Source organism: Dermacentor variabilis, chromosome 7 (assembly GCF_050947875.1).
Source record: "Dermacentor variabilis isolate Ectoservices chromosome 7, ASM5094787v1, whole genome shotgun sequence".
Classification (NCBI taxonomy): domain Eukaryota; kingdom Metazoa; phylum Arthropoda; class Arachnida; order Ixodida; family Ixodidae; genus Dermacentor; species Dermacentor variabilis.
In genome coordinates, this window is record NC_134574.1 from 91,950,138 (window position 1) to 91,974,468 (window position 24,331).

General features: G+C 45.5%; 1 protein-coding gene across 2 annotated transcripts in view; it reads right to left on the reverse strand.

Annotated features, from left to right (window-relative positions):
* Nucleotides 1-1,565: 1,565 nt before the first annotated feature.
* LOC142586938 (uncharacterized) overlaps nucleotides 1,566-24,331 on the reverse strand; it is a 33,777-nt gene continuing 11,011 nt past the window's right edge. Inside the window, exons 3-4 of one of the 2 annotated variants that reach the window (XM_075697813.1) lie at nucleotides 11,755-11,943; nucleotides 1,566-1,705 (exon numbers count right to left, since the gene is read on the reverse strand). In XM_075697813.1, coding sequence (XP_075553928.1) covers nucleotides 11,797-11,943 — 147 coding nt within the window. In that variant the 3' untranslated portion in view covers nucleotides 1,566-1,705; nucleotides 11,755-11,796. Of the gene's footprint in view, nucleotides 1,706-10,274; nucleotides 10,453-11,754; nucleotides 11,944-24,331 lie in introns of those variants that run through there. The other variant, XM_075697812.1, reaches the window with a different exon arrangement.

Here is a 24,331-nt window from a genome sequence, read left to right on the forward strand (position 1 = left end):
AGTATTTTGCCAAATCAAATGTTTTTATTCGATATGATAGCTAAATAGATTTATTTTGCAAGAGTGATTGAGCCTAGATAATCAGAATTGGAAGATATTGTTAGGAAGAAATACTTTTCCTAATTTCTACACCAGTGCGGAAACCTGCACTTGCGTACATCTCTTTGTGCTTTTGCAGGTTATTTAGCAGTGTAGAAAGCCGGAATTCCGGTTTAGGTCCAGGGATGTTATCCGCCCTAGCGGCTTCCAACTTTTCTCAAGCTCCACGAGTGCTAATTTACCCCGTAAACTTCACTCCAAGCATGCATCCGTTAGTCTACCACTTGCCTGTTGTTGTGAACCTACTCCAAGCAACTCCGAAAGCAATGCGAGAAGAATGCAAAAACGAGCTGCATTACTTAGCGGAGCACCAGTTAGAACACGTTCACATCCAAAAACTGGTGTTTGCCCCGTGGTATTCAGACCAAACTTCCGACATAAAAAAAAACTTTTTTGGTCTATAGCAGCAAGCTCACACGTGTGGCGCATTGTTTCGTCAGAATCACCTGATGTGGTATTGAGTGATTTCAAGCCAAATATTTGCCGACTTACCATCATAACTGAGGAAGGCTTCAATGTTCCCCGTGACAGTTACAAGGGTCGTTCCTCGAAGATGCTTTCAGTTCTTTGCATTTAACACATCCCAGCCTCCACTAGCATATAGGCTGGCAAGTAGATTGAGTCACCCCAATGAAAACCTCAAATACCGGTCAGAAGCACGCATATGACTATTTCACAGGAGAAGCCACCATTGTCCATGTGTCAATTTAATTGTTAATTGCAAGTGACTCTGTTGCTTCTAATTAAGGCGTGACGTGCGCACCACAGTGTACAGTCAAAGGCCTTGCTTGTACTTTGGGAGCCGCGAGCGGTTCCAATGAAATGGTTTCGTGAGTATGCACGTAAAGATGATGACTTCTTGCACCTGGGGTACTCTGTCCTAGATTCTTCCCCTTTCTGAAACCTAGAAGAAGGCCACACTTTTAAAATTTTGTGTAAAAATAGACAAAAAGGAGGACATGAAAATCTGTCTGCTTCATGTCTGTGTTGAAAACAGAATGGCAGTGGTTTGCATTTGGACCTTTCCATTCATGTGTCTTTAAATTTTGTCAGCAGCTAACGAAGCATGAGCTGTTGCTTTCAATAGTCAAAAAAGGTACTGTGCTCATTGCGCGTTTGTATTATGTCACTAAGTAAATCTGCAATGTTATTGTAGCACAATGTCTTGTCACAAGGATACATCTGATAAGCGGCAAGACAAAGAGCGGTATTTTCTTGCAAAACTAATAATCTTTTGTGTAAAAAATATTCCTAACTTATCAATGACACTTGTTTCTGTGTTTGTCTCCAGAGAGCATACTTAACCTTCACTTTCCCATCAGAGACATAACAAAAAATACGATGTCTAGATGACTGCCCATAGCACGTGTGAATTTTCACCTTGGTGTGATATACTTTCTTTTGAAAGTTTGGTGACATTTAGTCAAATGACACACGCAGTAGACCCACATTACATTTTTCTGGTACAAATTTCATGACAATGTATTTTCATTCTATGGAGTGCGCTCCTATGCACCACGTAGAGTTATGCGTAGCTGCCTCTTTGACATCCTTGTGCCCTTGTTGCTGCCTTCTTGCGTTACATAAAGCGGGCGCCGGAAACACACTGTGTGAAGAAATCAACATGAGGACATGGTGTAAATACAAGAAGACAGTCAAGAAAAAAGGTCACGGCACTGAAATAGTCTTAGCTCTTAGTCTTCCTAATGAAATGTATGCGAAACATCTAAATGACTGCAATAATGTACTGCTAAACTGGGGTTTTTAGATCTTAAGAAAACAGAAATAACCGACAGCTCATCGTCGTTCAGCACAATTGTTACAATACTTCTACTAATAAATACAAGATTCGCCATTGTCGGATGTCATAAGTCTGTCATTAGTCTCGTAGTATTGTGTCTCATAAACACTAGTTATATCATACGATGCCAACAATCTCTGAAACCAAGGACATCGTAGGGGGAATTACTTGTGCGTAGTGAATGAAATCAAGAAACGATAAATTAACGGAAATTAAAGTGGATGAAGAAACAACTACTAGCCAACGGAACAAATTCAAACACACGAAACGCACGCTAAGCACGCTCCCCTAGGCTTGAAATCATAGGCTGGTAAACAAAGTATTTTATGGGTACTCTCGTTTCAAGTCTAACATAGCGAGGCGATGGGAGCATTTGCGATTTTCGAAGCTCTTACGGATTGCGGCAAGTGATAAACTCACGTGCAGTTATCGCGACAACTGGCTTTTTGACTGACTTCGAGAGACGCAGTGAGCTTCCCTAGTCCGCTGTCAATCGCGCTGGCTAAACGTGGCGACGACTTTCCGCTGATAACATTTACTATAAGCAGAATGTGTACGTAAGTTACAGTTACCTTACCATGGAGGATTTGTTGTTATATCCAACGAATGACGAACGACTGTCGTATTTTCGTGCCGGCGACAGATGGCTGACACACGGTCTCCCTTCGATGACCTTCGTTCCTGCCCACAGGACGCATCGCTCTTGTGCGGTGCTGTGCTTGCTGGCGATGTTGTGTGCGCACGTGGTGGAACAACTCCGAGTAATAAAGTGGACCGCTGACTCCGCTTCCCTTCGTACTGTCGCTGCCTGTTCTCTTAGAAGCAAGCAGTGTGCTTTTTTGCTCCGAGGGCCTTAGCGATACATCGCCATGTTCGGAGCCCGCTTCCAACACTTCAATTAGGAGCCTACGCTCCGTTTTGTTCTCTACTGGCGCATGAGTTGAACAGGCATTCTACTCTCTCTCAGAAGGGTACAGTGAAAACAACGTGCAACTCTCTCCTTGCTGGCGGACGGAAGAAATGTATTTCACTCAGTTCGTCGTTTTGCAAGACTAAAACAATGTTTTGAAGAATAAATCGGACCTTTTACTCCTTCAATACTCTCCCTTTTCTAGAGTGTGCATGTTAGCCTATCTTCTTCTTTGCCTGCTTTGGATGTCGCTACAAAGTAATACTTATATACAAAAGATTTTGTTCAAACATTACAATCTGTGTAATAGAAAAAATGAAATAGGACACATTTTTAGGAAATTAAACATAAATGGGACTTATTTAGAATTATCTAGACCAAACACACTCAATACAAAGAAAAGGCTCCGGGTCAAGTAGACACAAGAGCATCTACTTGACACGGAGACAAACTACGCAATAAAAATAAGTGCAAATAGTTGAAAACTCTGAGTTATGCATCAGTGTGTATAGCTTGCGATTATCCTCGTATGAACAATTGAACAAGTAAAAATTGCTAGTACATACTTACTTTGCATAGAGCTCATTCGTACAACTGGTGGTGGTAGCCACAGCTTCTCGTATCTTCTGGTACATTGTGCACTACAGTGTCTCATCACCTCTGTGCATCCCGAATGCACGCTTGTGACACCTGACGCACATCTCCACAGTGGACCCCATGTCATACTATGCGAATGAACGCAGCGTTGGTAAATGTTTCAGTGAAGTCATCCTGATAGTTGAATAAATATATGAGTGGTGTGAAGTTCTATACATGCTGCCATTTGAATGTACTGTTTCTTGGGATGCAAGCTATAGAGCGAGATATCGGTATTTCGAGCCATAGCATGATACAGAATTTTAGCCTATGTGAAATGGAAACAGAGATTGACCATTGTTGTGCCATTACCACCAGCCCGGATTCCGAATCTGCAAGATGCAGAATTTATCTTGCGAACGCCCTTTGGACAAACCCGGGGCTGCGCCGAAAAGCACAGCGCCCTAAACTCTCCCTTGACAAGTGAAGATGCTGAGCCGTCAGGCAGCAACGTCCTGAGGAGAAGCATCGGCAAGCGACATGTCCAAACGTGCAACAAAGTGCTAGACAGCCCGGCGCCGTATTTCCTTTTGCCTGGAGGTCACCGCGCGCGGCAACTTTGAAGCAGGTGGCCAGCGTGGTCGCTGGTTGGACCTCTCGGACGACCGTCGAGTGCTGGCTTTGTATTTGGCTGTTTGAGTGACAATGGTTTCTCGGGGTTTTATAAGCCCCGATGCCGCCGCCAGGAGAACCGGATCCACCGACCCACCGGGAGCCGAGTGCCGCTCTCGAGTGGAGTGAGATATGTCACGCGTTGGAGTCTCACCGGACGTCTCCGTGCGGGAACAGTCGCGTTTGCTGTTAGCTCTCGGCCCCCGTGCCGATCCGAACTTGTCCTGTATAATGACCTGTATATAGTGTATAAAATCCCTTTCGTTATTCTCACCGACGCCTGACTCGGAGTCTTCGATACCAACGCTCTGTCACGAAACCGGTGACGAGCCCTGCGGGACCACCTCAATGTCGTAATAGTGGATGACAGCTACGGGATTGACCGGAATCGGCTACTTCGGCGCGGTGAGTGCCTGAAGTTTACCTCAAACACAAGGCTTTCTCTGACACAGGCTATAGTACCTTAGGGAAGGATTTGGTGTTGCATTGTGTTAACCTTGTGTGTTTCAAGCCTAGTGAGAGTGTTCTGAAAACCAGGGGATGCTGAGGGGGTAAACAGGGCACTGTGTGAAATACTTGCGGATGTCTTACTAGTAGCATTATAGTAGCGTATGGCAGGTAAATTCAAAACGGGTAAACAGCAGGAGGACAGTGTGAACGATGGAGAAGTACAAGGTGAAGGAACATCACCAAATTTGTGAGGAGTTGGGCATTGAGTTGGGCTCAACCAAAAGAAAGAATGCGATCCTTGAGGTCATGAGGACTGAGGACGTAACGGCTGAGGAAGCCGAAGAGGCCTCCGCGGATATCAATGAACGTCGGGAGCGGCAGGCAGAAAAGGAACGTCGCGAGGAGGAAAGGAGAGAAAAGGAAGGTCGCGAGGAGAAAAAGGAGGAAAGGAGAGAAAAGGAACGTCGCGAGGAAAGGACAGAGAAGGAGCGTCGTGAGTACGAGCTTAAAATAAAAACGTTGGAGACCCGAAATAGCGCGCCGGCGCCTAATCTCCCTTCTAACGTTCCAAGAATACGCGATCAACTTCCACCCTTTGTCGTCGGAGAGGATATGGCCAGAGGAGAAGCATCGGCAAGCGACATGTCCAAACGTGCAACAAAGTGCTAGACAGCCCGGCGCTGCATTTCCTTTTGCCTGGAGGTCACAGCGCGGCAACATTGAACCGGGTGGCCAGCGCGGTCGCTGGTTGGACCTCTCGGACGACCGTCGAGTGCTGGCTTTGTATTGGGCCGCTTGAGTGACAATAGTTTCTCGGGGCTTTGTAAGCCCCGACGCCGCCGCCGGGAGAACCGGATCCACCGACCCACCGGGAGCCGAGTGGCCCTCTCGAGTGGAATGAGATGTGTCACGCGTTGGAGCCTCGCCGGACGTCGCCGTGCGGGAACAGTCGCGGTAGCTGTTAGCTCTCGGCCTCCGTGCCGATCCGAACTTGTCCTGTATAATGACCTGTATAAAGTGTATAAAATCCCTTTCGTTATTCTCACTGACGCCTGACTCGGAGTCTACGCTACCAAGGCTCTGTCACGAAGCGGGTCACGAGCGCTACGGGACCACCTCAAAGTCGTAACACCATCCTGAAATATTTTTCACCAGAGTACACGTCATGTTGGATACACAATGTGGGCGTCAATGTTTTTTATTCACTCTAGTACGTTCTAAATTGCACGAAGGGTGGAGCATCATTGGGCCCCTTCAGGTGGGCTGCTTGAACAGACGGACATTGGCTTGCGCCCAATATTGCTGTCTAGGCGGTTTAATAGAAATATATACAGATATTTCCTTATTTATTTGTGCTCTCTAAGCACTTCTACCAGTTACAACCTGGAATCCTACATGAAGTGAAGTCATATTTCCTGAGCAGAAATTATGACTATCATAATTTTCCAGATATTCGCCTACAAGAATGGAATAGAAATTCAAGACCATACAGCGAGAATCCCCGCAAACGTCTTGACGTGCGCTTCAGGGGCACTCTCACCTGCTAAACTAATCGCTTCTGGGACACTCTCACCGGCAAAGTCAATGCCATTTGCATTGGCCAGCAACGCCCACAAAACCCATTGGCTTTTAAAGAAACACTTACATCAAAAAGACAGCCGCGAGCACAATATAGACTCATTGAGCTTGATCCGACTGGTCAAATGCGTTCGCCTTTTATGCGCGTCTCGTCGCAAATCCAAGGCTTGGCAATACTTCTCCTGTATGTTCGAGCATCTACAACACTATTCCTGAAACGATCACAATATCTGCTGAGAGGTCACATTTGCTGTGAATTCTCGGCAGCGTTAAAAAATTTACGCAAGCATTGATGCTTCGCGCACTGAGGAGCAATTTCATAATACAAGGAAAGTTGTGTACCGATCGTAAATTAGATAGCAACGATAATTGTGTAAAATTTTAGCAGAAATTTATAAAATAATATAATGCTAATATTGTGAACGTCTTGTACTCATTCATGATTTGAAAATAGTAATGGTCGGGTGAAACCGATCGCCAGTGAAAAGCTAGTCAACGATGTTTGTCATTATTAACACTTAAGAAAATGGACGGGGCACTTCTATGGCAGTTTCGCCTCAGTTTCGGTCAGTAGCGAACGAACATTGATAAAGACGCAAACAAACCCAACCATTGGCGCCAACCTGCTACCTAAATTTCTGATTAGAAATTTGTACAAACACGCGTAAAGTTTCTGAAGTCATTCCTCTGATATTTAACACAATAGAACCCACATTTTTCTTGCATGACCGACATTGTGCGCATTTTGATTGCTTCATCTGCATTAAAAGCTTTACTTACCACTACTCGTCTTCCCACTATTCTGGGACCAAATTCCCCATATCCTTTTGTTCGTAAGTGTTCTTTACAAATGGCTGGTTGACTGGCTAATATTAAGTGAATAACAAATATTAGCTCCAATTTTCGCTTACAAAGTATCATAGCGTCTTTCAATGCTATTCTGACTTATGCATTTATATATAACCAATAAACGAGTGGTCACAATTTAGAATGCATCTTTGATAGTCGGAGAAATTCTTAGATGCTGAATGGTTTTGATAAAAACAAAACAAAGTAGCGCCAGAATGTCTCATGCTCGCACAATGTGTGGTAAAGACATTAGCATCTCTGAAACATTGCATCAAACTTGGCGCCCTATAACGTAAAGCCAGTCTAATAAGTTTACATGCCTTTGTATTAATTTACATTCCAAGATTGTTCAAACAATATTGGGGTCACGCTCACTTTGCCTCTCTGTCAAGAGACTTCACACGAGCCACGAGAACTCCTCATCTCAATATGACGTGCATACAGTGATTTTGCATGATTAGAGCGACCAAAAAATGTGTTAATTTGCGATTCTACGCCTTTGTCGCCATTGCGCTTCATCGAAAGCTGGGAATCTTCTAGGGCCACGCCTAATTCACCTGTCCTGCACGCCATGTTGTCAAACCACAAAAACCCACCATTCAATATGACATGTAAGCAATAGAGATAGTTCATATGGCTAGTAAAACTGAACTTCCTTTTGAATACCTGAAGACGGCCCCGTTCAGATAGGAATAGAAGATAGCTATTCATTGATCGCTCTGGCGCTATGTACTCAATGTTTCCGGCTGTAATGCACTTAATTGTCTAACTTATAGCTTTGCGTGACAGTGTAATGTTTACAAGACCTTTCAGGAGGTATGTTACATCACTCTGTAAAAGCTCCTTCACAGAGAATTCGGTATGGCTACCTCAAGCCAGGCATGGGGATATGGACCAATCGGTGACACTAGTGCCACTGTTGGTGCATGGTTATCTACTTTCAGTTTGCTAGCATTTCTCCAATGAAACCATCTACCCTACTGCGTGCTTCATGCATCCTGTCGGCTAATAATATAAGAAAAACTGTGGCTGTAGGCATTAACCTCGCTAGTCACCACTCTGCATGCGCCGCCGGTTACGTAAACCTAACATCATGGTACTGAAATCAATTCACAATGACATAATTCTAATATAGAGCACCACAGTTTTGACCTACTTCTCTAGGCGTTTAAGTCCACGAGCCAACGCGTTAAAAGTTGCTGAAATACAGTTGCGCTTTGCGACAGAAAACAAATGTAACACAAAAAAGGGGTAGCACGCTTCGAAAGCTACAACTTCAGGCGCTGCGTTCACTAAATGTTCTGAACATGGAATTATTAATCAGGGAAAAGTCCAGCCAATCCTAACGCTTGGCCTAATATTAACGATCTCGAACCACTGAGAAAATTCCCTTGCGCTCGATAAGCTTTGTGAGCGCTGCCCAGATTCACACATATTATTTTGTTGATGTTCCTTTACAACAACTTTGGCCTTGGAAAAGCAGACAAAATACTTTGCTTCAAGTCCCTGGTTGCTACGTGAGCTACTAAGATAATAATAATAATAATAATAATGATAATAATAATAATAATCAATGTGAGCCTGGCTACGCCCATTGCAGGGCAAAAGCTTCTCCCATACTACTCCAATTACTCCGGTCATGTGCTAATTGTAGCCATGTTGTCCCTGGAAACTTCTCAAACTCATCCGTCCACCTAACTTTCTGCCGCTCCCTTACTACGCTTCGCTTCTCTTGCAATCCAGTTCGCAACCCTTAATGACCACCGGTTATCTTCACTCCTTATTACATGCCCTGCCCATGTCTATTTCTTTCTCTTGATTTCAACTAAGGTGTCATTACCTTGGGTTTGTACCCTCACCCCATCTGCTCTCTTCTATCCCCCACTTAACGTTACCCCCATCATTTTTCTTTACATAGCTCGTTGTGTCATCCTCATAAGTAGAACCCTTTTCGTAAGCCTTCAGGTTTCTGCCGCGTAGGTGAGTACAGCACCTGGGAGTACCCAGGTGCTGTAAACCTATCTCTTGAGGGATAATGGCAACCTGCTGCTCATGATCTGAGAAAGCCTGCTGCGAATGATGCGAATCCGCGGTCACTACCTGTCCTAAGTAGATGTATTCCCTTACCAGTTCTAGTGCCTCGTTACCTATCATAAACTGCTCTTCTCTTCCTCGAGAATGTTCAACATTACTTTAGTTTTCTGCAAATTTATTTTTGTACCCGCACTTCCGCACTGCCTGTACAGGTCAGTGAGCGCGCATTGCAATTGGTCCCCTGAGTTACTAAGCAAGGTAAAATCATCAGCGAATCGCCACTTACTAAGGTATTTTCAATTAACCCGTATCCCCAATTCTTCCCAATGCAGGTCTCTGAATGCCTCCTGTTAACACGCTGTGAATACCATTGGAAATATTGTATCTCGCTGCCTGACACTCTTCTTTATTGGGATTTTGTTGCTTTCTTTATGAAGGGCAACGGTGGCTGTGGAGCCGCTATAGATATCTTTCAGTATCTTTACATGCGGCGCGTCTACAGCCTCATTGCGTAATGCTTCCATGACGGCTGATGTCTGGACTGAATCAAAAACTTTATCGTAATAAATAAAAGCTATATATAGATTTACGTTATTCCGCACATTTCTCTATCACCTGATTGTTACTGTGAAAATCGTGTATTGTTGAATACCTTTTACGAAATACTGTCTGGTCCTTTGGTGGACAGAAGTTTAATGTGTACCTGATTCTATTATTCCTGATTCTATCCTGATTCTACTAAGATAGTGTGACGCATCCTTACTTTCCCTCCCTCTATTAGATGGCACTAGCGCCAGCACCTACTCGCATACTGATTGCTAGTTGTTATAATATTCCCGAAAGTGCTGTTTCTTTCCTTTTCTACGATGCGCATTTGTTGCTCTCAAGAAACTATTTATTTGTTTTGTTTTATCATTGCTTTCGAGCTATTATCTCCGTTGCTAGACTTCCTTCACAAAAGCTTCATAGATATATCGCAAGGCCTTTGCTGCAGAATTATGGTAAATAATTGTAACAACAAGGCCCACAATTCTAGGTGCCTGGCCAACCACAATATATTGCTGAGCATAAATGGTCGCGTTTAAGAGTTTCTATATTTTAGTTGTTTATTCATATATGATTTATTTATTTAGTTATTTTTTTATTTAGTTATGTGTTTGTTTATTTTCACTAAAGCTACTCTATTCTGGGTTATTGCAGGTGCCGGACTCAAGTACAAGAGTAAGAAGGTTGGAGGAAATGAAGAATTACTAATATGCAGTACAAAACATCTATAGAAGAATCCTCTCTAAGAAGAAATTCACTGAGGGTGAGTTTTATTGAACATTTTTCCTTCATATTACACCAGTCCAGTTAACGCGACTAATAACAGAATGCTAGTCAACTCTACTTGCTTTGTTATTTCGACGCTCACGCAGAAACCGCTGTAGTGAAACCAAAGCACTGAACTATTCTGGGCACACTTGAAGGTCGGTCATGTGGTCTGAAAAGAACGTATTAGACTTGTACAACGTGTTTCAATAGGTGGCATTATAGTAGAGGTCCCCAATTACAGGGGGCCAGTAAGGATTAGCGTCTCGCCATAGCGCATGTGCCGAACCTAATCGATGTTTTGTATTTGGGCTTTTGCACGCCCTTACCACTAAATTTCAAGAATAGCGTGCAAACTATCTGATCGGTTGGTGCTTACTTCAATTTCCGTGCTCCTACTTATTTAGTTAGTTCCATGGTTTCTTGAATATTGTATGCAGTCTATATCAGTCTGAAATTCGATGTTTCGCCTGATGCAGCTGATCTATAGGTACAGGTTACACAAAAACGCATTTGTTGAAACACCAAGAGTACTTGTTCATAGGAAGTCGAGATTGCGCCTGCAACATTTTCCCGTGCTAGCTCACATATCAATATCAGCGCCTCAGTGTTCCCCTCAGCAAACGACGGATATTTACAGATCATTTCCGAAACCGGCATATTGCTAGAATGTACGAAATACACGACATAAAATAGTAAACGCCGTGAGAACATGTGAGGGAATGCTTCACTTTCACTGCATTGTTGAAGCTCACTGTATTCAACCGTGCGGAAGAAAAGACGCTTGAGAGATCGAGGAGTCGTTCGTCGAATCAGATATGCTGGACTTGCTTGGTCCTGGGAGCCCCGACAAGGGTTATATTGACAGCCTTTAGTAGTGAGTTTTATGTACGCTCTTATGAAACACAAAGCTGCTTAATGATTGACATTATTTAATTTCCCCTATAATTTAGGCGTTTCAGACAAGTTAAAACGGCAAATTGCTGTCAAACTTTGTCCCTTGGCACACACAGCGGGTGAGACTAAGAAAAAATTTTCATTTGAGCATGAATTGGCTCCCACGGACTATGAATTAGGTGCGGACAATAGTCTACAATATACCGTAAGCTTACTTTACCGTCAGATGGCCGCTTTCTAATGATGATGTACAAAACAAACAGTTACTCATTCAAACATTTCAATGGTGATTCTAAGACACAATTCAAAAGGCCTAAAGAAGAAACAATTTAGAACCCAAAATAGCTAACCCTCGGCTACGTTAATTGTCAGCAACCTATAGAAGTTCAAATTGATGTTCGCTGCACATTTATGTTTATGCTTCTCATCTCAGACTTCGGAGTAAACACCGCTATCTGCAAAATTTTACAGGTCTTGAGTAATCTTATTCCGATCCACATTGTGTGGCCAAATGATACTGCCTAATGTGGCATGTATGTGGATTGCATTGTGTGCTTCAAGCGCAGAAGGTACTTACGCTGGCACCTCTCTTTGCATTTTTCACATGTAGGAAATGCATTCATACGTACGGCGCAAGGCCCGTGTTTAAATTGCTGACAAGTCGATGTATGGTTATCGTAGAACCACATCCAATCATATTCATTTCCAAATGAACAATAAGTGTTCCATGGCGGCCGTATGCACAAGTCCTTATGAGGATTGTATCCTAGAACGAAATGATAAGAACAGAACATATTTGGAAATAGGAAATTTCCAAATCAAACCGTCTTTTTCAATTAAACAGACCACCTCATGTGCCTTTCTACGTTGTCGTATAATCGGGCCAGACGTTAAAATCACAGTATTCTTTACCATTCCATGAGCCCTGATTTACTGTATTGTACGGCACAAAGCTAAATTTGTAGAGCTGAGAGCTGTTATTTGTTCTGCAGCGTTAGAGTATCTAGAAGCATTGGACAACTTCCCTCTACCAAATATCCCCCAGAGCGACGTCGTGGCTTCTAACCTAGCAAGCTAGGGTGGTCTCGAAGATTGATGATGATGATGATGTGTAGTGTTTTATGGCGCAAGGGCCAGGTATGGCCAAAGAGCGCCATGACAAATGGTAGTGTTAACGATGTATTATGGAAGATGTGACTTGGCTGTAAAGTGGCCTAAAAATAGTCGCTGTAAAGTGCGTAAAATCTACGTGCTATAAAATTATGGCGATGATTAATGACGAAGACTGTGAAGATTAAAATCCATCGTAAAAGAATGATGCATTGTTTAAAATATGCGAGACGTTAAATTGCTTACAGCACTACAGCCTCGCCAGAGCCCTTGAACCACAAGGGCCTAGAGGCATGTGCTTATTCAAAATAATTATCGCAGCGACATCCTCAGAAGAGAGGAAGCGCTACGAACGTGTGGGGCTAATAACATGCAACACAACATCTTTCAAAAAACCTAAGACGGCGTTGGTGTCAAAGAGTGGTTCTGGACCAAGTAACATAACAGGATGAAGGGGGATGCGGTGCCTGTATGCTAAGAGAAAATGTTTTTTTTCTTTCGGGTTCGGCTTCCCGACACTCCAGTAGGACGTGGAGGACGGTCAGCCTCTCCCCGCATCTACCACAGGTTGGAGGCTCGTTTCCCGTGAGTAAAAAGTTATGTGTGCCAAAAGTGTGTCCTATTCTTAGGCGGCAGAATAGCACATCTGTCCGGCGGCATTTTGTTACAAGAGGCCACAAACCTAATTGTGGCTTTATTACATGCAGTTTATTATTTATTTCTTCGTCCCACATGCGTTGCCAGTGGCTTCGTAGTTTCCTTCTTAAGAAAGGCTTCAAGTCTGTGACAGGGACCGAAGCAGTAGGATTAACTGCATGCAATGAGATTGATGTGGCCATCTGGTCGGCTAGAACGTTTCCCTCGATGCCCCTATGTCCAGGCACCCAGCATATGATCACATGTTGGTTAGATATATATGCTTTGCACAGTGCGGAGTAGAGTTCAATAAATACTGGATTTTTGTGATTACAGAAAGACATCAAGGCCTTCACAACACTGAGGGAGTCCGTATATATAACTGATTTCGGGAGTTGTGATTTGTTTATATGCTTTACGGCCGAGAGCAGTGCGTAGGCCTCAGCCGTAAAGATACTAGTTTCCGGGTGCAGTACGTCGGATTCCGAGAAGGATGGACCGACGGCTGCATAGGATACCCCGTCGTGTGACTTTGATGCGTCTGTGTAGAACTCCGTGCAGGAGTATTTGTGCTGGAGTTCACGGAAATGCATCTTGATTTCAATCTCTGGAGCATGCTTTGTGACTTCCACGAAAGATATATCACATTGTATGAGCTGCCACTCCCAAGGAGGTAGCAGCTTGGCTGGATGCATTAGGCGAAGCTCGAGGAGTGGAACGTGCATTTCTTCGCTAAGCTCCCTGACACGCAGCGAGAAAGGCTGTCTTACGGACGGACGATTGCGAAAGAGTGTAGCACATGTCATGTCATTAATGGTACTAAAACAGGGATGTTGGGGGTTTGAGTGGACTTTCAGAAAATATGTATGGCTGATGTATGTTCTCTGCAGATGAAGTGACCACTCATTTGATTCTACATATAAACTTTGTATGGGACTCGTTCTGAAAGCGCCAGTGGCCAGTCGGATTCCTAGATGGTGGACTGGGTCTAGCATCCTTAGTGCGCTCGGGGCGGCAGAGTGGTAAATCACGGCGCCATAGTCTAGTCGTGATCGAATTAGGCTTTTATAGAGATTCATTAAGCACGTCCTGTCACTACCCCACGTAGTCTGGGATAGAAGTTTGATTATGTTCATTGTTTTAGACACTTTTCTTTGAGATGTTTAATGTGGGGGACGAAGGTGAGTCTGTAGTCAAGTATGACACCTAGAAATTTGTGTTCTTTGTTTACAGGTATCTGTTGTCCACGCAGTTCTATGCAAGGATCTGGGATAAGTCCTCTCTTTCTTGTAAAAAGAACACAAGAGCTTTTGTTAGGATTGATCTTAAACCCATTCTTGTCTGCCCACATTGACACTTTGTTCAGGCCATGCTGTACCTGTCTCTCGCAGACTGTGAGGTTACAAGATTTGAAAGCTATTTGAATGTCGTCCACGTAGACAGAGTAAAAGATGGCGGGTGGTAGTGAAGCACGGAGCGTGTTCATCTTCACGATAAATAGCGTGCAGCTGAGCACGCCTCCTTGGGGTACACCCGTTTCTTGCGAAAAAGGACGTGAGAGTGCATTGCCGACTTTTACCCGGAAGGTACGATTTGACAGATAGCTTTTTATTATATTAAACATATTACCGTGGATGCCCATTTCTGACAGGTCTCTTAAGATTCCGTAACGCCAAGTTGTGTCATACGCCTTTTCCATATCGAGAAATATCGATAGGAAGAACTGTTTATGTATAAATGCGTCCCGGATATTCCCTTCAACACGCACGAGATGATCGGTTGTGGAGCGCCCTTCTCGGAAGCCGCACTGATAAGGATCAAGCATTTTGCTCTGTTCAAGGAAATGAATGAGTCGCCGATTTATCATTTTTTCGAACACCTTACAAATGCAACTTGTGAGGGCTATCGGGCGGTAACTTGCCACTGAGGAAGGGTCTTTGCCTTGTTTCAAAACAGGGACTACAATGGCTTCCTTCCAGGCGGTTGGAAGGTACCCTGCATCCCAGATGGTGTTGAAAAGTGTGAGCAGTGTAAGTTGCGTGTCATTGTGTAAGTTTTTGAGCATTTCATACATGATTCTATCAGATCCTGGTGCGGAACTCTTGCATGCGCTCAAGGCAGCTTTCAACTCGGCAGCACTAAAAGGGCAATTGTACGGTTCATTCTGTCGGCATTTATTGATGAGTGGCTTGCATTCTTCTATTTGTTTATATTTTAGGAAGTATTGCGAATAATGATTTGAGCTTGATACACTCTCAAAGTGCTCCCCAAGTGAGTTGGCCTGGTCTTGCAGTGTATCGCCCTGTGTGTTTACCAGGGGGACTGAGTATGTTTGCCTACCTCTAATCCTATTAACTCTGTTCCAGGCTTTGGCCTCATCCCTAAACGAGTTAATACTCGATAGATACTTTTGCCAACTTTCTCGTCTGGCCTGTCGGCGGGTTCGCCTGCCTTCGGATTTTACTTTTTTAAAGTTAACTAGATTCTCTGCAGTGGGAGAAGCGCGTAGCAACCCCCACGCCCTGTTCTGTTTTTTGCGAGCGATCCTACAATCGTCGTTCCACCATGGGACACGCCGTTTGCAGGCCAAGCCTTTTACTTCTGATATGCATTTAAATGCGACATCTATTATGAATGCTGTAAAAAACTCGACTGCAGCGTCAATTCCTAACGAAGACAGGTCAGCCCATGACATACTAGTTAGAGATCGAAATTTCTCCCAATCAGCTGTCTCAATCTTCCACTTAGGAGCGTATGGTGGATATTCGTTTTCTTTATATGATCTTAGCAGTATAGGGAAGTGGTCGCTACCGTAAGGGTTGTCGGTAACTTCCCATTCAAGTTCAGGCAGTACAGACGGGGAGACTATACTAAGATCTATTGACGAAAAGGATCGGTTTGCAAGAGAGTAATACGTGGGTTCTTTCTTGTTGAGAAGGCACGCTCCGGAAGAAAAAAGGAACTGTTCAATAAGGCGACCTCGCGCATCTATACGAGAGTCGCCCCACAGGGAGCTGTGCGCATTGAAATCGCCAAGAACAGCATAAGGTTCTGGCAATTGATCGATCAAGGAGTGAAATTCATGTTTGTTCAGTTGGTAATGCGGGGGTATGTAAAGGGAGCAAATGGTGATGAGTTTGTTTAGTAGGACAACTCGAACCGCCACTGCTTCAAGGGGCGTTTGTAGCTGTAAAGGTTGACACGCAATACTTCTATGAGTAAGAATCGCAACACCACCCGATGATGCGACGGCATCATCGCGATCTTTGCGAAACGTAACATAAGTACGGAGAAAGTTTGTGTGTTTAGATTTTAAGTGTGTTTCCTGTAAACACAGCACTTTTGGATTATGTTTGTGGATGAGTTCTTGCAAATCATCAAGGTTTCTAAGGAGACCTCTGATGTTCCATTGAATTATTTGTGTATCCATGTTTAAGGTAAATTGGTGCTGTGTTTACGGAAACGGAGTGGATGCCTTATATTACAGAGCCCTTTCGAGGCCCTGTAATAGGTGTTTTGTTCTTTCTGAAGCGTTCGAGCGATTCTCGACGCTCCTTAGGCGTTTGGTGCGCCTTGGGGACAGGTGTAGTGTCCATTGCCTCGTGTGAGGCGCCGGACAAGCGCTCTTGCGAGCGAGAGGTTTTCAGAGGGAGTCCCGCCTTTGAGGGCAAGACCCCTGCGCCCACCAGCCCGGAGGTCGATGGGGCTCCCTGAGGGATTTGGCTGCGCTGGCCGTTGCCAGCGCTGGAAGGGGCCTCGGAGGTTGGGGCAGCCTCGGCTGCACACACCTTCGGGGTGGATGGTCCCTTCTCCTCGGTTGACGGAGCAGCGCTAGCTGCAACCGCCGCGGGGGCAGATGGCGTAACTGCCGACTCACTGCCTGTGGGTCGGACAGCCGCCGGAGGCCGTTGTGACGCTGCCCCCTTACGCGCCACATCGGCAAAGCTGCTCTTAGACAGGTATGACACCCGCCTACGTGCCTCCTTGAAAGATATATTTTCTTTGACTTTGATTGTGACAATCTCTTTTTCTCTTTTCCAGGACGGGCAGGACCGCGAGTATGCGGCATGCTCGCCCTCACAGTTGACACAATGTGGAGTGTTCTGGCACGTTTCGGAGGAATGTTCTTTGTCACTGCACTTGGCACATGTCAGCCGGCCTCGACAGTTCTGTGAACTGTGGCCGAACCTTTGGCACTTAAAGCATCTGAGAGGATTGGGCACGTATGGCCTAACACGAAGTTTGATATAACCGGCCTCGACGGACTCGGGGAGGACACTTGAACCGAAAGTGAGTATCAGGTGTTTTGTATTGATCTCTTTACCGTCTCGCCTGATCTTAATTCGCTTTACATTTATGACATTCTGTTCACTGAAACCCTCCAAGAGTTCAGCTTCAGTGAGCTCTAGCATGTCATCGTCCGAGACAACGCCGCGTGTGGTGTTCATGGTTCGGTGCGGAGTAACTGTTATTTGGGTCTCCCCAAATGAGACAAGTTTCGGCAGTTTCTCGTACTGATTCTTATCGTGGAGCTCCAAGAGAAGATCACCACTTGTCATTCTGGACGCCTTATATCCTGTTCCAAAAACTTCAGTTAAAGACTTCGAAACAAGGAACGGTGAAATGTTACGCACTAGTTTGTCTGGGTTTTCTGAGTGGATTACATGTTATCTAGGAAAGTTCTGGACTTGTCGTCCGAAAAACTGAAAGAGATCTTCGGTGCGCCCTCGTTTGTGAGGGCGATCAGGGAGTTTAGGAAAAGCGTTTTCCATGAGTACAGTAGGGTTTTCGGCCGCGATGCCGACCACCCACCATGGAGCCCAACAGGGGGACGTGACAGGAGTTCCTGCTAGAGAAACCCTGCCAACGCCAGCCGTACATCGCTGCTATAACCAAATACAGCATAACCAAGGCTGGCTAGCTACACAAGGTTAACCCTTGCCGCCGGGAGACTAGGAAGTTAGCAGAAGTGAAGAGAAGACAGGAAAGATGAAAAAGGCGAGAGAGAAAGACGAAGATTGGAGAGGAGGACAGGAAAAGGCGACTGCCGGTTTCCCCCGGGTGGGTCAGTCCGGGGGTGCCGTCTATGTGAAGCCGAGGCCGAAGAGGTGTGTTGCCTCCGCCGGGGGGCCTTAAAGGTCCAAACACCCAGCTTCGGCTCAACCCCCAGGATCCCCTTTTCCCCAGACACGGCTAAGCCGCGCACGGCTACACGCGGGAGGGTCCAACCCTCGTGTGCTCGGGTCCGTGGTGTCGCAACACACCAAACGCCTGCTGACGCAGACGCCCCTGCGGGGACGAAGATTGATACTCTTTGAATGCAATCGTAGAGCCAAGAAGATGCATTATTTTGTGCCATTCCAATACACGCTGGGTAGAAACCTCAATGCCAAGGTAGGCAAGAAGCAGGCTGGAGAGAAGGCAGTGGGGGAATGTGGCATAGGTGCTAGGAATAGCACGGGACAGTTTTTAGTAGAGTTTGCAGAACAGAATATTATGCGGATTATGAATACCTTCTTCCGCAAGCGGGATAGCCGAAAGTGGACGTGGAGGAGCCCGAGCGGCGAGACTAGAAATGAAATAGACTTCATACTCTGCGCTAACCCTGGCATCATACAAGATGTGGACGTCCTCAGCAAGGTGCGCTGCAGTGACCATAGGATGGTAAGAACTTGAATTAGCTTAGACCTGAGGAGGGAACGAAAGAAACTGGTACATAAGAAGCCGATCAATGAGTTAGCGGTAAGAGGGAAAATAGAGGAATTCCAGATCAAGCTACAGAACAGGTATTCGGCTTTAACTGAGGAAGAGGAGCTTAGTGTTGAAGCAATGAACGACTCTCTTGTGGGCATCATTAAGGAGTGTGCAATAAAAGTCGGCGGTAAATCCGTTAGAGAGGATACCAGTAAGCTATCACAGGAGACCAAAGATCTCATCAAGAAACGCCAATGTATGAAAGCCTCTAACCCTGCAGCTAGAATAGAACTGACAAAACTTCTAAGTTGATCAACAAGCGCAAGATAGCTGACATAAGGAAGTATAATATGGATAGAATTGTACATGCTCTCAGGAATGGAGGAAGCCTAAAAGCAGTGAAGAAGAAACTAGGAATTGGCAAGATTCAGATGTATGCGTTAAGAGACAAAGCCAGCAATATCATTACTAAAAAGGATGAGATACTTCAAGAGGCTGAGGAGTTCTATAGAGGTTTATACAGTACCAGTGGCACCCACGACGATAATGGAAGAGAGAATAGTCTAGAGGAATTAGAAATCCCACAGGTAACACCGGAAGTAGTAAAGAAAGCCTTGGGAGCTATGTAAAGGGGGAAGGCAGCTGGGGAGGATCGGGTAACAGCAGATTTGTTGAAGGATGGTGGGAATATTGTTCTAGAGAAACTGGCCACTCTGTACACGCAATGCCTCATGTCATCGAGCGTACCGGAATCTTGGAAAAACGCTAACATTATCCTAATCCATTAGAATGGGGACGCCGAAGACTTGAAAAATTATAGCCCGATCAGCCTACTGTCCGTTGCCTACAAAGTATTTACTAAGGCAATTGCAAACAGAATCAGGAACACCTTAGACTTCCGTCAACGAAAGGACGAGGAAGATTCCGTAAAAGGCTACTCAACAATAAACCAGGTTCACACTATCAATCAGATGATAGAAAAATGTGCCGAATATAATTAACTCTTATATATAGCTCTCATTGATTACGAGTAAGCGTTTGATTCAGTCGAAACCTCAGCAGTCATGCAGGCATTGCGGAATCAGGGTGTAGACGAGCCGTATGTAAAAATACTGAAAGATATGTATAGCGGCTCCACAGCTACCATAGTCCTCCATAAAGGAGGCAACAAAGTCCCAATAAAGAAAGGCATCAGGCAGGGAGATACGATCTCTCCAATGCCATTCACAGCGTGTTTACAGGAGGTGTTCAGAGACCTGGATTGGGAAGAATTTAGGATAAGAGTTAATGGGGAATACCTTCGTAACTTGCCATTCGCCGATGATATTGCCTTGCTTAGTAATTCAGCGGACCAACTGCAATGCATGCTCATCGACCTGGAGAGGCATAGCCGTAGGGTGGGTCTAAAAATTTATCTGCAGATAACTAAAGTAATGTTTAGCAGTCTCGGAAGCGAACAGCAGTTAACGATAGGTAGTGGGGCACTGGAAGTGGTAAGAGAATACATCTACTTAGGACAAGTAGTGACTGCGGATCCGGATCATGAGACTGAAATAATCAGAAGAATGGGCTGAAGTGCGTTTGGCAGGCATTCTCAGATCATGAACAGCAGGCTGCCATTATTCCTCTAGAGAAAAGTTTATAACAGCTGTGTCTTACCAATACTCACGTATGGGGCAGAAACCTGGAGGCTTACGAAAAGGGTTCTGCTTAAAGTGAGGACGACGCAACGAGCCATGGAAAGAAGAATGATAGGTGTAACTTTAAGGGATAAGAAAAGAGAAGATTGGGTGAGGGAACAAACGCGAGTTAATCACATCTTAGTTGAAATCAAGAAAAAGAAATGGACATGGGCAGGACACGTAATGAGGAGGGAAGATAACCGATGGTCATTAAGAGTTACAGAATGGACTCCCAGGGAAGAGAAGCGTAGCAGAGGGCAGCAGAAAGTTAGGCGGGCGGATGAGATTAAGTTTACCGGGACAACATGGCCAGAACTCGTACATGACCGGGTAGTTGGAGAAGTATGGGAGAGGCCTTTGCCCTGCAGTGGGCGTAACCAAGCTGATGATGATGATGATAATGATGATGATGATGATGAGAAACCTCAAAAATTGCTTTATAGGGTTCTTTTAAGCGTTGTCGTGCTGAGGGGTCGGACTTTCTCTGCCAATAGAAAAACGCTGAAGCAAAGCAACCGTGCTGGCAGGCGGAAGTTTTAAGCCGCAACGTTTAGTTCTTGCCCCTAGAAACAGTCTGTACCATCTCTTCACCGCTTCACTGAAGGTTGCAAAACAAATTCATAGTCAATGTCCGCGCCATAGGACTTCGGTGAGGGCATTTTATTTTTCACAGCGAAGATGTTAACGGCTAGTTAATTTTCCCTATCTGTTGGATCCCCAGATAGTGCAATGCCGCACCGAGTCATGGCGGAGGCGAAGCAGACGCAAAGCACTTCTCATACGTTCGCCGATCTCTTAGATAGTGCAACGCCAGGCCGACCAGCGATGCAGATGCACTTCGCCATTAATGGGCCCACATACACAGCTTCGTTGGTGATGCTTCCTCATAGAGCGGAAGGGAACTGAGGTTTTTTCGCACTAACTTTTGTTCGTGCTTACTTGTGCTCACGGGGGTTTCGACGGCAATTTAGGACGCAGGCTCCTTTCCCAAGGGTGTCACCCCTGGAGAAAGCCTAAGGCCAGGCTGGAGTGCACTTGTGCCTATTTGAAAGACTGGGTGCGCCGTGGCGGTGGGAAAAAAACTCACGTCCTTCTGAACCGGAGGCGGGTGCTGTACGACTAGGCTGCCGCAGGTTTGCGTGTACCAACTTCTACAGCGGGTAGGTTCGCCGCGAAAATGCAGCCGACGATTATCAAAAGGAAGCTATTTTTGTTCTGAAGAAAAAAATGGTGCGTTTATCGGGAAGCATTTTTGCCTCATGCCGGCAATATTACAGGAACTAGGTAGGTAGATAGATCAGTGGATATTTTGGTACGTCCTTTCTGTCTCGCCATACTCAGGGCCACTGTAAGAAGAGAGAATGCATGGTCAAAAAGAGAATTAGGGCCGCCCTATGCGCTTCGCTAATCCGCTATCGCTTTTTATTGCTTATACAATAAAATGATATTTCACAAAGCAATCGTTCATGCTACCTGCAAGAAAACTGTAGTAATTGTTAGGACACCACCCCTGGATCCTGTTACGGAAGGATGAAAGGAAAGAGAGATGAAGAGCTGTCAAATGCCGAGGAACGTCGGCAAGGTTTTTGTCGAAATGGGTAAAGTAACACAGACCGACCAAGCAGCGCACGTCAGAAGCAGAACGTGACACAGGGAAACTGCGTATGGCGCGAAATTTTTCCCAATCTGTTTGGACACGGGATGCGTAAAGAAGGTGTCCTAATACGGTAATCTGACGGCGTCCACATAGACACGTCGTGAAGTTCAATCGGAGGCCGGCTTTTCGGAAGAATGCAAGAATGGCAGCGAATAGGGTAAGGTGGCTGCCGAACGTGGGGAGAAAAACAATAACGTCATCAAGGCAATAGAGACAAGTGGTAAACTTGTAGCCTCCCAGAAGAGAGTCCATCCTACGGTCAAATGCCGCAGGAGCCTTGCACATGCCAAAGGGCATGACTGAACTGATATAAACCATGAGGCTTTTTGAAGGCCGTCTTCTCGCGGTCCTTTTCATCAACTGAAATCTGCCAGTAGCCGGATCGATGATTGATGGACGAGAAATATTTAGCTCCGTCAAGCAGTTCAAGGTGTCATCGAAGCGTAGTAGTGGGTAGACGTCTTTTCGGGCGACCTTGTTTAAATAGCGATAATCCGCGCAAGAATTCCAGGCACCAGCTTTTTTTTCACCAGGTCGACAGACGAAGCTTAAGGGCTGACTGATGGTTTGATGACTGCTTTGCGTAGCTTTTTGTCCACTTCTGATTGGATGACTCGACGTTCAGCATGTGATACAGCATAGGGGCGCCGAGGAATAGGGTTCGTGTCTCCAGTGTTGATACGGTGGGGAAGGATAGACGTTTGTCCTAAATGCTTATCGCCGAAATTAAAGTTGTCAAGGTACGATTCGAGGACTTAAGGTATGTCCGTGGCCTGTGCAAATGTGCGGTCAGGCGCAATACTCTTCGCCAAGTCATCTGTTAGGGAGCCACCGCTGTGAGCTCCAATTGGTGCTAAGAAACCGCTCTCGGCATTCGCACTTTCAGTGTCAAATACGTAAGTAATAGAAACGTTAGTTAAAACATGCGCGCTGGAAGCACATGAGGGCACAGGCTGTAATTCAGAAGCGGAAGAACGACGCTGTTATTAGCAATCATCACCAGCGTATGCGGAAGGGCAACGTTCCGGTTCAAAAGCACGTCGATGATGGGGCGAATGACATATTCACCGTCGGGAATTAGTGGCTGTAAGGGCAAAGCGACGTAAGTGACTACCTCAGGTGACAGACACTACATCTTGAAGTGAAAAAAAATGGTGGAGTGGCGTCATCGCGCAACAACAACGGGGCGACCCTGAGTTACTTGAACTAATCCCTTACTTATAGGGAAGATCCGCGCAACCACCTAGTGTTTTCGCAAGGGGACTGTTATCGTTTCGTTTACTGACCACAGTCCTTTACAAAAGAAACTTCTCTTCGATCGGGTCCTCCTATCTGCTCGCCATTCTTGCAATTCTTCGTATGGAAGTACTTCAAGCCCGTCACAACGAGGTGACTTCTGGTCACTAAGGCTACACGCGAACATTGGCCAGAGTTGAGCAAAGGTACTTCTGGCTGTGACGTACCACGGCCGTCAAACATCACGTTCGGACTTGCCTCGACTTCCAGAGGCGCAAGTAGCCTCAGACAAAACCATCCGGCCTCCTACAAGCCGTCCAGGTTCCTTGCAAGCCATTTGACCAATTGGGAATGGATATTTTGGGCCCACATCCTACTTATACGGCAAGGAATCGCTTTGTTATTGTCGCAACCGATTATCTCTGACGTTACGCTGACGCAAAGGCAATACATAGACGTGCAGCAGGCGAAGTGGCCCCCTTTTCCATTGATCATATTGTGCTACGACACGGCGCACCAACCGTCATAATAAGAGACCGAGGAACCGCATTCACGGCTGCACTTTTAGACCACCTCTTGGTGCTAGTGAAATGGCTCATCGGAAGTGAACCGCCTATTATCCACAGACCAATAGAATAACAGATTGCTTAAACAAAACAATTTGAGACGTGCTCTCAATGTACGTGGATGTTTATTGCGATGACATCCTACCTTATTTCAACTTTGCGTATAACACGGCGAAACAAGAAACCACGCGCATGACTCCGTACACGCTTGTTCAAGGACGGGATGTACGAATAATGTTGCATGCGATGCTTCAACATGACTTCGACGACACTGACACGACGTAACTACGATGAAGGCCTCTATGATCCTCACCGTAGAATAGTAAGCTATCAAGTCGGTTGACTGTGGGTTTGGACGCCCATATGGAAATGGGGCCTCTCCAAAAAAGTGTTAAGGTGATACTTCGGACCATATCGATTATTGCGGCGACTCAGTGATGTCACGTACGAGGTCGATCCCCATAGTCCCAATTGCACGCGGCGTCGCACGTATCGTCCTCAACTGGTCTACTTGTGACCACCCGGGAATATCGACGAGGACGAGCTCCCGTCTCCTCATGCTACAATGACAAG